Source organism: Giraffa tippelskirchi, chromosome 9 (assembly GCF_054371585.1).
Source record: "Giraffa tippelskirchi isolate mGirTip1 chromosome 9, T2T-mGirTip1v1.2.pri, whole genome shotgun sequence".
Taxonomy (NCBI): Eukaryota; Metazoa; Chordata; class Mammalia; order Artiodactyla; family Giraffidae; genus Giraffa; species Giraffa tippelskirchi.
The window spans coordinates 74,327,339-74,342,976 of record NC_137283.1 but is presented as its reverse complement, the minus strand read 5'-3'; the positions used below and the strand labels follow the sequence as shown (position 1 = coordinate 74,342,976).

At 38.6% G+C, this 15,638-nt stretch overlaps 1 protein-coding gene across 3 annotated transcripts in view; it reads left to right on the top strand.

Moving 5' to 3' along the window:
• Nucleotides 1-15,638, top strand: part of COL19A1 (collagen type XIX alpha 1 chain) — a 441,848-nt gene that overhangs the window by 112,408 nt on the left and 313,802 nt on the right. For all 3 annotated transcript variants that reach the window (XM_081529388.1, XM_081529391.1, XM_081529389.1), the window contains exon 11: nucleotides 1,610-1,654. In XM_081529388.1, the coding sequence (XP_081385514.1) occupies nucleotides 1,610-1,654 (45 nt within the window). The remainder of the gene's footprint in view (nucleotides 1-1,609; nucleotides 1,655-15,638) is intronic.

The window sequence follows — 15,638 nt, the reverse complement described above, 5'->3', positions numbered from 1 at the left end:
ATCTTCCTCTACTTGTTTGATGAAAATACCAAGATTGAATTGGCAGAGAAGAAATGGCAAGCTTCCACATTTCTTCCCAGCAGGTCTAGACAAAACCCAGTAATACAGCATGTGCTGTGTCTGTGAGTTGAGTTGCCAGCCAAGGGATGTGTAGATTTATCTGCTGGGAAACAGTTTTGGACTTTCCAGCAGTTGTTTGTGGTGGCTGCCTCATGCTGGCTTTGTGACTGAGGTACTGGGGCATTTAGCACCTTTGTGTCAGCTTGAATCAACAGATCAAGTTAAAGTCTATATTTTGGGAAAAATGGTAGAAAAAAGATAGACCACGCATTCAGTGGCAAATGTACCCAAATCTAACTTACTTTCATTCTTGGTACCTTTTTTGAGGATGGATGAAGCAGAAAGTGAAAGTGTTAATGGCTAAGTCATGTCTGATACTTTGTGATCCCATGGACTGTAGCCTACCAGGCTCCTTTGTCTGTGGAATTCTCCAGGCAGGAATACTGGAATAGATAGCCATTCCTTCTCCAAGGGACCTTCCCTACCCAGGGATCGAACCTGGGTCTCCTGCATTGCAGGTAGATTCTTTACCATCTGGGACACCAGATGAAGCAGAAGTAATTATTTAATCATGTGTATATGTGTCCACATACACACATACATATGATTTTATATATAATATACATAGAGTACATATACACATAGGAAAAAGCTGCATTTTTTTCTAATATATGAATTTAAATTATATTGTGTCACTTTGAAGAATTGCAGGAAAAAACTGGAGATAAAAAAACCCTTTATCCCCTTGTCTTGGTGCACTCAGGAAATGTCTACTGAGTACTTCTTGTAGGTGGAGGGGTGTGTACGACCCTTCCCCAACATTTACTTGCTAGCTGTATTGTCATGAGTGCCTGACATAAATTTGGCATTCAATGAATAGTTATTGATTGTATGAATGAAACAGCAGTCCTCTAAATATCTGTACAGAGTTCAGTGGGAAAATAAGCTTGTCAGATCAGAGAGGTTTAGTTGAAGAACAGGGGGCTTCTACCTCTCAGAGTCAATATGGTGAGTGAGAGCCCACCCTGTTCCGTGCTGGAGAGGCAGGCCATCTGGGCGGGAAAGAGCCTGGCGCTGGCCTCAGAGCTGGAGCCAGAGCTCTCGCCTCGTTCATCACACACCTCTGCCTGGAACGGTCTTCATGGAAGTCAGCTTGAGAAGGACGTTCCTACTGGGTCTAGCGGAATAAACAGTGAGAGTAGTAATAGCAGTAGTGACTGACAGTCTTTGCCAGGCACACTCTTTGATGCATCCAATTGTCAAAAAACCTATGAGAAAGGTCTTATGGATGGAAAAATTCAGGCTTATGGGTATCAAATTGCATTGGAAGTAGTGAAATTAGAGATTGTACCCTAGAAAATTATTCCTTCAGTGAATGATTAAAATTTTGTGTAACTTTAATATTGGTTTTGAGCTTATATTTTAGAAGCCTTTTAATATGTACAGCTATTGATTTTTCAATATTAGAAGCTGTTATTTTTATTGTATTAACTGCACGTGTTAAAAGTAGTGTGCCTATTATTATACACGTTGCGTTCCTCTTCTACAGGGGGAGCAAGGTTTTGAAGGCAGCAGCGGGGAAATTGGTGAGAAGGTAAGGGTCACTTTCCATACTTATCTGTGAGAACAAGCTGTGCTCTTGAACACATTCTGAACTAGAATGTCTAATTTGTTTTTGTGCTTTCCATAAAATCAGTTCAATGACTTTATAGAAATCCTGTAAAATATTTGTCTCAGAGTAGACTTACCAAATCAATGACTGTCAGACATCCTTCTAAACTTGTTTAGATGGTAGTTATTTCTACACACTTCTAGTGAGATCTTTCCACTGATATAGAAACAATTCAAATATTTACTATGTTTTCGTGCCATAACAGCACTGATGCACTCATGACGTGTCCATGCCTAAATAAATGCTTTATTTAAATGTCGTCTACTTTATCAGTGAAAATAAATAGATAGAACTAAATAAATTGCAATACACAGGATCCAACAGAAAATGGGTGGCACATTCAAGACAGAACAGTGTGAAAGAGTTGAATAAAGGGCATACTTAAAAGGCAGAGGCAACGTTTTGGAAAACCAAGACTGTGTGATATCACAGATCAGATATAGGGAACTCCTGAAATCCCCTCAGATTGCTGGTTACAAGATTCAGAGGTAAAGAAAACTCATGTGGAAAGGGCTGCAGGTTGGAGCCGAGGCAAGTTGTTAACCCCTCTGTTCAAGCAATCATTCAGAATCAAATCAAACTGAAAGCAATCAGCTTTGAACTGAAAGTGCAGAAGATAGAAGTGTCTTATTATTGTTTAGTTGCCAAGTCATGTTTCACTCTTTGTGAACCCATGGACTGTAGCCCACCAGGCTCCTCTGTCCATGGAATTTTCCAGGCAAGAACACTGGAGTGGGTTGTCATTTCCTCCTCCAGGGCATCTTCCTGACCCGGGGATTGAAACTGCATCTCCTGCACTGGCAGGAGGCTTCTTTACCACTGGGCCACCATCTAGGATGGAAGTGTCTCAGTCACCCAGAATATCCCTTCACACAGTGGTTTGCCTTCTCCTGCATTTCATATGTCTGTCTTTATCTTCAAGTAGAACAAAAACAGCCCCATCCCTTTGTTGCGTAAAATGCCAGTGATTGGACAGCCAGGAGGGAGGCTAGAAGGGGAAAGATCATCTCAAATTAGCCTGGATGGCCTGTGTGGAGTTTTCTGGGCAGAGGTCAGTAACTTGCTTCTTCAGTAAGTATTGATAGAGAGAATGAGCATCTGTTATAATTATGAGACAAATTACACATGTTATAATCTATTTGGTAATTACATTTCCTCACAGAACAGTGAGAGGGAGGCAGGACAGCTATACAATCAACCTATAACTGAGGAGGAGTCTGCTGAGTGATGGTTATTTTTTAAAAGAATCGTCCTTCTTAGGAATCTCTTGAATATTTTTGCTTTAGAATAACGGTCATTGCAAGACCATGGCATTAAATGAATGCTTTATTTACATACATTCCTGTTTTATTAATGGGAGTTTACCTGTAGGAATAAGTGAGAATGAGCAAGAAAAACAGATGTATTCTCTGTACTTTAAAGTCACCATCTCACTAAAATCTTGGTGGCTATTTTGATATTTTACATATAGAGTTGGTATTGCTCAGTAATAAATAGTTTCTTACAGGTTATGAGTTACAGAGAAACATGCAATACATTTGGCTTCAAAGATTTTCCTTCTAATTCCTTATATCTGTTAACTGTTGCCTTCAAATTGTCCATTTCACCGAGAGTGAAAATATTTATGGAGAATATGGTTGAGATATCAGAAAGAAAGAAAGCATCAAAGAGAAAAGACAATATCTTGAATGATAATTACAATTCAAGTGGTTATTAGTCAAATGTAAGATTCACATAACAATCCTTATGTTAGAAAATGTGTTCTTGCTTTATTATTTACTGTTTATGGGACGTTTTAGTTTTTTCAGTGTTACATGCTGTTTAATTATGATACATGACCACACATATTTTTCCATAAGATAAATGATTGACATCAAGCCTTCATTTCTAGATTAGTAACTTTTTGTTTCTGGATTAGTTAAACAAGAAAATTATGTGAGGCACTCACTTTGGTGTGAAGCCAGAATGAAATTCTTGGACGGCTTATGTCGCAATTTGTTTTCTGAACAAAGACAATCTCATTTGAATTTCAGTTCTTTGTGGAAAACTGAGTATACAGGGAAAATAAGATTCAACTTTCTTCCTTAGTTACTTTAATGTGGCCTTTACTGTGTTCAAAATTAGACTGTTATAAATGACATAATTCATTAGCTGCACAGTGAAATAATTTAGAAAGTTATTGTTAGAGATATCATATCTACCACAGTCACATGGCTTCTGACCAAAAAAGGAAAAGTTTATCAACTAAAAGAAACTGCCACATGATGGTTTTCAGGTATTTCTATAAGCTAATATAATAAACCAAGTAGAGAAATCTGCTGCTTTTCTTTATGGCTAGAAAAGGAGCTTTCAGGGTGGCTTAATCCAAACCTGTCCCATGGTTCCTCAACGTATTGAAGATGCTGCACACACTTCACACACACACACACACACACACACACACACACACACAGTGAAACCTGAACAAGTATAGAGGATCTCGTTTGAAAGCATGTTCCTGAGTCTGTTGCCATTTATAACAGGACAGAAACATAATAATTCATTAGCTCGACACAGACCAGACAAGTCAGTCCTGAAGTGAAAATTACCTGAGAGAATCATTCTTCCTCTGAAAGGCTCATTTATGGTAGGACTCTCCCAGAAGACAGCCCTCTTCAGATTCACCATGTTTTGGTTTATCTTAGGGGCGACCTTGACTCACTGCCCTGTTCCTGGTTAGAGCATCATCCAGGGATCCCTGGATCTCTGACAGCATGGACCAGGAGACAGGAAGGGAGAGGTCCATATTCTGGCTGAGGAACAGACTCCCAGCTGAGGTCTACATTGGAATTTCTCTGTTTCTGTCAGAGTGGTCATAACCATCCCTTCTTTGAGAGATTTTTCCTTAGGTTCCTTCAGTATTACCATAGATGTTATGTAGCTACTGCTAGCAGTAAACAAAGAGAAGAGTTTACTCTTATTTTTTAAATTCATATTATTAAAGTATAGTTGATTCACACTATTGTGTTAAGGTCTGCTGTACAGTAAAGTGACTCAGACACACAAACTTATATATATATATATATATATATATATGTATGTATACATATATATATATGTATATTCTGTTTCATATGCTTTTCCATAATGGAAAGCTCCACAGGATACTGACTGTAGTTCCCTGTGCTGTATGGTAGGATCTCACTGTTTACCCATCCTCTGTGTAATAGCTCGCATCTGCTAATCCCAGCTGTTAACCCTTCCTTCCCCCAGCCCCTCCTCTTGTTCTCTGTCTGTGACTCTGCTTCAATTTGTATACAGGTTCCTTTCTGTCCTACTTTAGATCCCACATGTCTTTCTCTTACTTTTACTTAGTTTTCTCTTAGATTTGCCTCACTTCGTATGACAATCTCTAGGTCCATCCATGCTGTTGCAAATGTCATTACTTCATTCTTTTTTATGGCTGAGTAATATTCCATTGTATATATGTACCGCACGTTTTTTATCCATTCCTCTGTTGATGGAAATTTAGGTTACTTCCAGGCTTCTTGGCTGTTGTAAATAGTGCTGTGGTAGACATAGGGGTGCATATATCTTTTTGAATTATATTAAGAGTCTTGTCTGGATACATGCCCAGGAGCAAGATTCCTGGGTCGTATGGTGGTTCTAGTTTTAATTTTTCAAGGAACCTCTATTCTGTTGTCCCTAGTGGCTACACCAATTTACATTCCCACCAACAGTGCAGGAGGGTTCCCTTTTCTCCACACTCTCTCTAGCATTTATTGCTTGTAGATTTTTTTAATGATGACCTTTCTAACTGGTGTGAGGTAGTGAAGAGTCTGCCAACTCTTTTGATGTAGCCAAATCATTTCTTGTTATATAACCAGAAGTAAAAGCAAGAATTAGACTCTGAATATCACTTTAGAAAAAGACCATTTGGCAGAGGTTCAGTGAGGTGATATTTATTCCTAAACCTTGATCCCAAGTCTTTACTTTAGATCTTTGTGAAAGTAGGAATATTACTTCGTTGCATTTATGAAAGGAAAGAGCAAATAGAAAAGCAAATGTAAACATCTGCTTTAAAAGAGAATTCAATATTTTTAAACAGTTGTTTCAAATCATGTAATTTAGTTTGCTTTGAAAATTATCATTTTTATATTGTCAATCAAGCCTTAACTAAAGTTTAAAAACTAATTTCTTCAACATTATACTTGATTTTGCTGTACTTTATTGTTAAATATCATTTAATCATGAAAAGCCTCCAGTAGAAACTGTTACTCATGTTACAGCGTTCCTGATATTTTCTAGCTAAAATAATGACCATTTTGGTTCATTCAGAGAAATGCAAATCAAAACCACAATGAGGTACCATTTCATGCCAGTCAGAATGGCGGCTATCTAAAAGTCTACAAGCAATAAATGCTGGAGAGGGTGTGGAGAAAAGGGAACCCTCTTACACTGTTGGTGGGAATGCAAACTAGTACAGCCACTATGGAGAACAGTGTGGAGATTCCTCAAAAAACTGGAAATAGAACTGCCATATGACCGAGCAATACCACTGCTGGGCATACACACCCAGGAAACCAGAATTGAAAGAGACATGTGTACCCCAATGTTCATCGCAGCACTGTTTATAATAGCCAGGACATGGAAGCAGCCTAGATGCCCATCAGTAGACAAATGGATAAGGCAGCTGTGGTACATATACACAATGGAATGTTACTCAGTCATTAAAAAGAATACATTTGAATCGGTTCTATTGAGATGGATGAAACTGGAGCCTATTATACAGAGTGAAGTAAGCCAGAAAGAAAAACACCAATACAGTATACTAACACATATATATGGAATTTAGTAAATCAGTAAAGATAATCCTGTATGCAAGACAGCAAAAGAGACACAGACATATAGAACAGTATTATGGACTCTATGGGAGAGGGCGAGGGTGGGATGATATGGGAGAATGGCACTGAACCATGTAAATTATCATATGTGAAATGAATCACCAGTCCAGGTTTGATGCATGATACAGGGTGCTCAGGGCTGGTGCACTGGGATGACCCGGGGGGATGGGATGAGGAGGGAGGTGGGAGCAGGGTTCTGAAAGGGGAACACATGTACACCCATGGTGGATTCATGTCAATGTATGGCAAAACCAATACAATATTGTAAAGTTAAAAAATAGATAAATAAACTAATTTAATAAAAAAAGTGACATCTAATATAACATAGGCACATGTATGCGTTGTAAGTCACTTCATTCATGCCCAACTCTTTGCAACCCTATGGACTATAGCCTTCTGGGCTACTCTGCCCATGGGATTCTCTAGGCAAGAGTACTGAAGTGGTTAGCCATGCTCTCCTCCAGAAAATCTTCCCGACCCAGAAATCAAGCCCACCTCTCTTACGTCTCCTGCACTGGTAGGTGGGTTCTTCACCACTAGCACCACCTGGAGAGCCCGACATGTGCACACGTAGCAGCCGATCCTGACAGGATCTCAGATGTCTCAGCAAGTGTGAAACTTTTCCATTTGATATTAAAGTTATTTGATCCTTCAAGATCTCTTAAGTTTAGAAAAAAGGAAAAGAACCACCAAATTACTTTTGTCCACAGCTTCAGGAGATGTGGACAGTGTGCAACAGTTGACATATTCTGAAGCCCAGAGTGTTCGTGATTCAGCAGATTCTAATTCATTTGAAAAATTACAGGCAGCATCTTGATCAATGATCTCTTCTTTTACTCTGAGTTAAACTAATAACAATAACTGCAAAACTAACAAAAGCATATGATTCCTGCTTTAATTCACCTCTTAAAACTTTGGAAAACAGGTTTCTGTAAATTTCCAGTGACTTACTTGTGATTTTTATTTTCTTCTTACAAGAATGTTGTCTAGGTCCTAAAGTACCTTAAAATATGTTTGTTTAAACTAGAAAATCACATTTAAATATTTATTACTCTGGTTTTATAGCTGTGACAAATATTTTATCTGACAGAAATTCACTGGAAAATGTGTCACTGTTGCTTGTTTTTAGTGAATTTATTTAACACATATTGTTGTATTATATTACCACCATATAAGTAATGTAATCTGGAATAGTCTTTTGTAGAAAATGTTATATTCAAATAAATAAAATTATTAAAATACCTACTGTAATGTACAGTTAAGTATGCTTTATTAACCCAGAATTTTCTGCATCCAGTCATTTGTATTTCTTAATTTTCAGATGACTTAGCTCAAATTTTCGTAAGCCAGTCTAGAATAAAATATGCATTTAGACATAGTGCTGATTTTATATGTGATGTGCAGCCTTTTGCCTTTGATGGGTACTTCTAAAGATGTGATAGGAGAAGTGGGAAATGCTTACTGGAAAATACCCTTCCCATCTGTTTCATAACTCATGGGCTCTTGGTTTCCACTCAAGTGAATATTGAAGAGCAACAGCACTGAATCTGTTTCCTGTTATTCTGTTGCTTTTTATTTTTAATATCAAAAATATATTCGTGACACATGATATATTGTCTTGATACATAAATGCCAGGCTAATGAGAATGACCCAACCAGTCAATCCTAAAGGAAATCAGTCCTGAATATTCATTGGAAAGACTAATGCTGAAGCTGAAACTCCAATACTTTGGCCACCTGATGGGAAGAACTGACTCATTTGAAAAGACCCTTATGCTGGGAAAGATTGAAGGTGGGAGGAGAAGGGGATGATAGAGGATGAGATCATTGGATGGCATCACTGACTCAATGGACATGAGTTTGAGTGAGCTCCGGGAGTTGGTGATGGACAGGGAAGCCTGGCGTGCTGCAGTCCATGGGGTTGCAGAGAGTCGAACACGACTGAGTGACTGAACTGAACTGAATGAGAATGATTGAGGGAAGGAGCAGAAGGGGGCAACAGAGGATGAGATGGTTGGATGGCATCATTGATCCAATGGATATGAGTTTGAACAAACTTTGGGAGATAGTGAAGGACAGGGAAGCATAGCATGCTACAGTGCATGGGGTTGCAAAGTGTCAGACATGACTGAGTGATTGAACAATGAGAATGATGGGCATTTCTTTAGTAGTATTTTGTTGATTTATTTCTCGTAGGTTGATTTAAATTTTATACTTAACTGATAACAAAAGCTAGAAGTTGACTATTTTATATTAGTACCACAAATAATTGATTTTGCCTGCCTGTCAGTTCAGTTCAGTCGCTCAGTCGTGTCCAACTCTCTACAACCCCATGAATCACAGCACTCCAGGCCTCCCTGTCCATCACCAACTCCCGGAGTTTACTCAAACTCATGTCCATTGAGTCGGTGATGCCATCCAACCATCTCATCCTCTGTCATCCCCTTCTCCTCCTGCCTTCAACCTTTCCCAGCATCAGGGTCTTTTCCAATGAGTCAGTTCTTCGCATCAGGTGGCCAAAGTATTGGAGCTTCAGCTTCAGCATCAGTCCTTCCAATGAACACCCAGGACTGATCTCCTTTAGGAAGGACTGGTTGGATCTCCTTGGAGTCCAAGGGACTCTCAAGAGTCTTCTCCAACACCACAGTTCAAAAGCATCAATTTTTCGGCGCTCAATTTTCTTTATAGTCCAACTCTCACATCCATACATGACTACTGGAAAAACCATAGATTTGACTAGATGGACCTTTGTTGGCAAAGTAATGTCTCTGCTGTTTAATATAATGTCTAGGTTGGTCATAACTTTTTCTTTCAAGGAGTAAGCATCTTTTAATTTCATGGCTGCAGTCACCATCTACAGTGATTTTGGAGCCTAAGAAAGTACAGTCTGTCACTGTTTCCATTGTTTCCCCATCTATTTGCCATGAAGTGATGGGACCAGATGCCATGATCTTAGTTTTCTGAACGCTGAGCTTTAAGCCAACTTTTTCACTCTCCTCTTTCACTTTCTTCAAGAGGCTCTTTAGTTCTTCTTCACTTTCTGCCATAAGGGTGGTGTCATCTGCATATTTGAGGTTATTGATATTTCTCCTGGCAATCTTGTTTCCAGCTTGCGCTTCTTCCAGCCCAGCGTTTCTCATGATGTACTCTGCATATGAGTTAAATAAGTAGGGTGACAATATACAGCCTTGACGTACTCCTTTTCCTATTTGGAACCAGTCTGTTGTTCCATGTCCAGTTCTAACTGTTGCTTCCTTACCTGCATACAGATTTCTCAGCAGGCAGGTCAGATGGTCTGATATTCCCATCTCTTTAAGAATTTTCAAAGGCTCAGGGCCGGGGCAATGGGATGACCCAGAGGGATGGGATGGGGAGGGAGGTGGGTGGGGGGTCCAGGAAGGGGAACACTTGTAAACTCATGGCTGATTCATGTCGATGTATGGCAAAAACTATTACAATATTGTAAAGTAATTAGCCCCCAACTAAAATAAATAAATTTATTAAAAAAAAAAGAATGACTTAGTACTTTTTTATATAATCTCATGTGCTTATCAAGTTTAGTTAAAGTAATACTGAAACCAGAACAACTGGAGAAAGCAGATCAGAGTTGAAATGTATTTGTAACATTTCACTATTAAAGCTTTCTTGGCAATTATGCCTAGTATTCAAACTAGTGCAAGAATGTAAAATACTGTTATTAATAAGTATAGTAGTTGCCTATCATCACTTTAAAGCAACTGTAGACATGTCACCTCATTTCCTGTGAATTCTTTCTTGGTTCCCCTTGTAGAATCTACTGAACATCAGGATGTTGGACAAAAGTTTCATTTACCTTGGTAACATGTAACATTTCTGCAACTTTTAGGAAGGGCTGACTTGTTTAATTTGACAGCTGACTTGAAAAATGAGCAGAACAGATGGAGCAGAATAATAACTATGATTTCAAAATACACAGCAGTTTATCTGTGGCCAATGCCAATTGGTATGAGAGCAACCATGCCAATTTTCAATTAGCCATGGTAGCAGGCAGTGGGGAAGTGTAATGATAATCCCACAGCCAAGCTGGAGGCTTAATATTAGTCTCCACTGATCGTGTATCATTTTCTTCGTTCTTTACAGGGCCAGTGAATAACTCTAGATTATGTCAAATATGTTGCTGTATATTTTAATAGCAATGATAGAAAAAGTAAAATGTCAAAAAACAAGATATGAAAAAGAGAAGAATAACCATCAAATGCTTTCTATTTCATGACTGTTAGTCTTTTAAAACATTATTTTTAATAACTCCTTAATATTTCACTGTTTGGATATATAATATTTTATCTGACCCATTGCTTGTTGGAAATATATCCTTCCTGTTTGTTTTTGTTTGTATATTTTTAGTTTGCTTCAGCTAGTACATGTAATACAGAATCAGCATACATTGGCAGGCATCTTTAAGTACATCTCTTGTTCTTTCTTTAAACTGGATTTCTGGAATGGAAATTATTGGGTTGATGAATACGCATAGTTTTAAGATTCTTGATACATGTACTCAAATTACTTTCTCCAGAGTTTTTTTCAATCAGCTTACACACTAGCTTTAAGTATTACATTTTTCAATTTTTAGTCAACAAACAATATTTCTCTTTAAATTTTTTTTTAATAAATTTATTTATTTTAGTTGAGGGCTAATTGCTTTACAATATTGTAGTGGTTTTTGCCATACATTGACATGTATCAGCCATGGGTTTACTTGTGTTCCCCATCCTGAACCCCCTTTCCACCTCCCTCCCCATCTCATCCCTCTGGGTCATCCCATTGCCCAGCCCTGAGCATTTGTCTCATACATCGAACCTGGAATGGTGTTCTGTTTCACATATGATAATATACATGTTTCAATGCTATTCTCTCAGAACGTCCCACCCTCACCAAATTTTTATTTCTATAGAGACATCACGTTAACCACTTACACACACAACAATTCTACATCATATATATTATGAATATTATTTTCATCTTACAGTTTGCCTTTAGTATTTACTGTTAAACAATATATAGAAATTTTAAATTTCTTGGTTGATGGTGTTTCTTTTCTAATTCTTTAATTCTTTCTATGTTTTGATATCCCATGATTTCAAGAAATTGATTAAATAGTTACTCACATTTCCTTCTGGTTTTCCTTTTACACATTGTAACTCATTCTTCCACCTGAAATGTATTTTGGTGACTCTAATGAGATGAAGATGAAATGAATTTTCCTTCAAAATCTGTCTGATAAGAATTTCCTTATACATTTGTTCATGATGATTTCTTTTTCATATACTACTTCTTACATACTATGTTAGGGGTATCTATCTGTTAATTGATACATTTCTGCCACATTATTTTAATTGTTTTAGTTTTTATGATACACTTTAACATTGCAAACAAAGGAGCTTCCTGTGTAGCTGAAGCAGTAAAGAATCTGCCTGCAATGCAGGAGATTAGGCGTTGATCCCTGGGTCAGGAAGATCCCCTGGAGGAGGGCATGGCAACCCACTCCAGTATTCTTTGCTGGAGAACCCCATGGACAGAGGAGCCTGATGGGCTACAGTCGGTGGGGTCACAGAGAGTCAGACACGACTGTGTGACTGACACACACACACACACTGCAAACAGAGTTTCATTCCTCTTCTTTTAAAATGTTTTCTTGTATAATTTCACCCATTTATAGTGCTACTTGATACATGTTTAAATTTGAGTGGTTATTCACTCTTTGATTTCCTCATCATTGAACAGAGAATGATAATGATACTTATTTTATTGGTGTCAAACTTAAATGATGTTATCATCAAAGGATCCTGATCAGTGCCTGGCATAGTATAAGATGTTGAAAAAGTGTTTGCTTTTATTTTTGCCTTCTTTATGAATTTAATTTAATTTTGTTTTCCTAGTCCCAAAATATAACTATTGGTAATTTTATTGGTTTTACTTTAACTATACACATTGCTTTGGGATAGAGCAGAGTGTGCTGAGCCTCAGAGGATTTTGTTGGAGTCAGGAACTAAAAAATCATTAAGAACCAGGACACTTCTGCTTTCTCCACTTTCTTCTCTGGCTGCACGATCTCTCCTTTTGTGTGAAACTGCTCTGTTTTCCTGCTCGTCTTACAGCCTGACTGCTTGCTTGGCCGTACACTTAGTGTTAGATGGGAGAGTGGCAGCCTTGTTCCCTGACTTGCACTCCTATGTTACTCCATGCCAATCAAGCACTGCCATCACTGGGTCTCATGCCCACATTCTGAGTATGGAGACTCTAGGTGATGCACCTCTGGTTCTATCACTTGAGTCTGGAAAGCCCTGCAGCCAACTTGGCCGACTTACAGAGAGCACACTGAATTTTCAAGAAGGGGTATGAGGTGAGAAGGGGATAATAAGCAGCCATAGGACTGAGTATTGCCGACCTAGGGGAAAGCTCTTGATTTTTGTATCTTTATTTACTCTCTAGTCATTTTACCCAATTCTCTTATTGATTCTAGTTGATAATTTTATTAATTCTGTTAATTTTTCCATTGAAGACAGTGGGCCGTATATGACAGTGTCATAGAAAATACATATTTTGGCTTCTTCATTCCAATTGTTTTAATTCCTTTCATGTTTTGTGTCTTGCCATAGATTGGTGAAAAATGAAGGATGCAAAGAGTACATATAGGGTGAATACTTAGGAGATTCTGCAGTAGCCAAGCAAGAGATAATTGCAGCTTGTAATTTTTCTGGAGGTGGAGAGAAGTAGACTGATTTCAGGTATAACTTGGAGGGAGCTCCAGCTGATTTTGGTGATATGGGAATGAGAGAGAAAGTGGTGGTGGTAAGAGATTATTGTCACATTCTGGCCATTGTATATTGTAAAATGAACAAATTTGGGTTGTGGTTTATACCATGAGTTTGAGGTGTGTGATGCATCTAATTAAATCTGAGCCTGGAGTTCAGAGAAAAAAAAATCTGTACTCCAGTTGAAAATGGGGGGTGATAGGTGGTAGAAATAGGATTGCACAAGGAGAGGAGTTGGAAGTAGAAGCCCTATGCTTGTGAGCCAAGAAACTTAAACATCCAGAAGTTGGGTGGACGCAGAAGAGCATAGGGAAGATGCATCTGGGGAAGTACAGGGGAAATCAGTAAAATATGTTACCACATGGAAAAAAGGTGTTTAGATGTTCAAAATGTTGCTTAGCAGTCATATCGGATCACAGTACAGTAAGTTCCCTACATACGAACCTTCAAGTTGTAGACATTCAATGATGCAAAGATGCATTCCATCAGTGTCAGATGTGAGTGACATCGCAGCTTACCCTCCGTCTCCTATTGCTGAGGGTCCTTCAGCTGTACCCCCATCGCATTCTCTCCACCCCCAAGTCAGTCTCTCTCCTTACCTGCTCACTCAGTGCCAGCCCCTCTATGCCAGCCACTGGGCTGGACTACCGTACTTTTCAAGGCACTGTCCTGTAAGATTAGAAATGCTTTATTTTTTGTGTCTTTTGTTTTTTACATATTGTTTGTGTGAAGAGTCTTATAAATCCATTACAGTGTGCTACATAGCCAGTTGTGTCTGTTGGGTACTTAGGATAACGTTGTTGGACTTACATATTGGACTTATGATCGTGCTCTCAGTATGGAACTCATTCATACACAGGGGACTGTTCTATATCTATAGCTAATATTTACTGAACATTTACTGTATATGGGCATTTTTCTTCTATGAGCTTCATAGGAATTATTGCCTCATTTAATCCTCTCAGCAGCTCTGTGCTGTTATTATCCCCGCTCCGTAGATGAGAAAACAGGGGCAGAAGTCAGAGGAAACACCAGAGCTCTAACTCACTGCTTCCCAAGATGAGCAGGTGAAATCGTCCCTGTAGGACACTGGTGACTTTGGTGGAAAAATAAGGACTGACTTAAGTGCAGTTTGTTGAAGAATAAGTCATAGATGGAAAAGTGAAGAGAACATGCAGAAAACCCTCTTGAGAACTGTCTGTGGAGGGGGCACAGCAGTAGCTGAGGGGTGTGGACTATGGGAGAAGAAACTGTAATGCCCTAGTATCCAAAGAAAGCAGAGAACTTGAGAGGAAAACATTCCTGATGAAGCCAGAACCCAAAAGAGTAGTACAGACCAAGCTCGCTCATACAGACAGCTGTAAATGTCCTACATTTCATGAGGAATAGCAGACTTAGGCCATTAATAATCAGGAGAAACTCCCATGAAAATCAAGAAGAAAAAGGTATCACCATTATTAGGTAACAATGTTCTGAAATCTTCAGCAAATGTCAGTTTTACTTCCAAATTATAGTTCGACTCTATCCATTTCTCTCTATAGCCCCAGATCCCAACAAGCCGTGATCATTTTTTATCAGCCCCTGACTAATCTCTTTTCACCCTGGCTCTCCTGTCGTCCATCCTCTGATTATAGAGTCAGGTCTTACAAGGCTACTCATGGGCCCTTTGTGCTTGAAACATTTAGTTGCTTCTCATTAGGTTAAAAGTCCCAGATTCCTATAGTTGCCTCTCATCACTCATTCAACTCTTTCATCCTTCTGCTCCAACCGCTGACCTGGTTTCAGTCCCTTGACCTCACCGACCTTCCTTCTGCCTCAGAGCTGTCCACTGATTCTGCTTGCAACACTCTTTTACTCATCACATCTTTAAAGTCCTTTTCTCAGGGGAGGCTTTCTTGATGTTCCAGTGAAAATCAGCTCCTCTTGTTTAATTTTTCCTTATACCTTGGATATTACACTTCACCTTTATACCACATAAATTTATTCACATGGGTTTGTTTTTTTCCTTTCTATTTTCCTGAGTAGAACAGTAGCTTCATAAGAGCTGGGACCATTTCTTTTTACATCTTTATCTCAAACAACTGACAAAATGCTGAGTACATAGAAGAATTCAGCTGGTTATTCAGTCCTGGAGATTAGTATAGACAAGCCTTAGTGTTTCCTTTCAACCTTCTGAAGTATTTAATAATTGTTATTTTGAATTATTCAGCTCAGTATTAAACCTTACTTTTT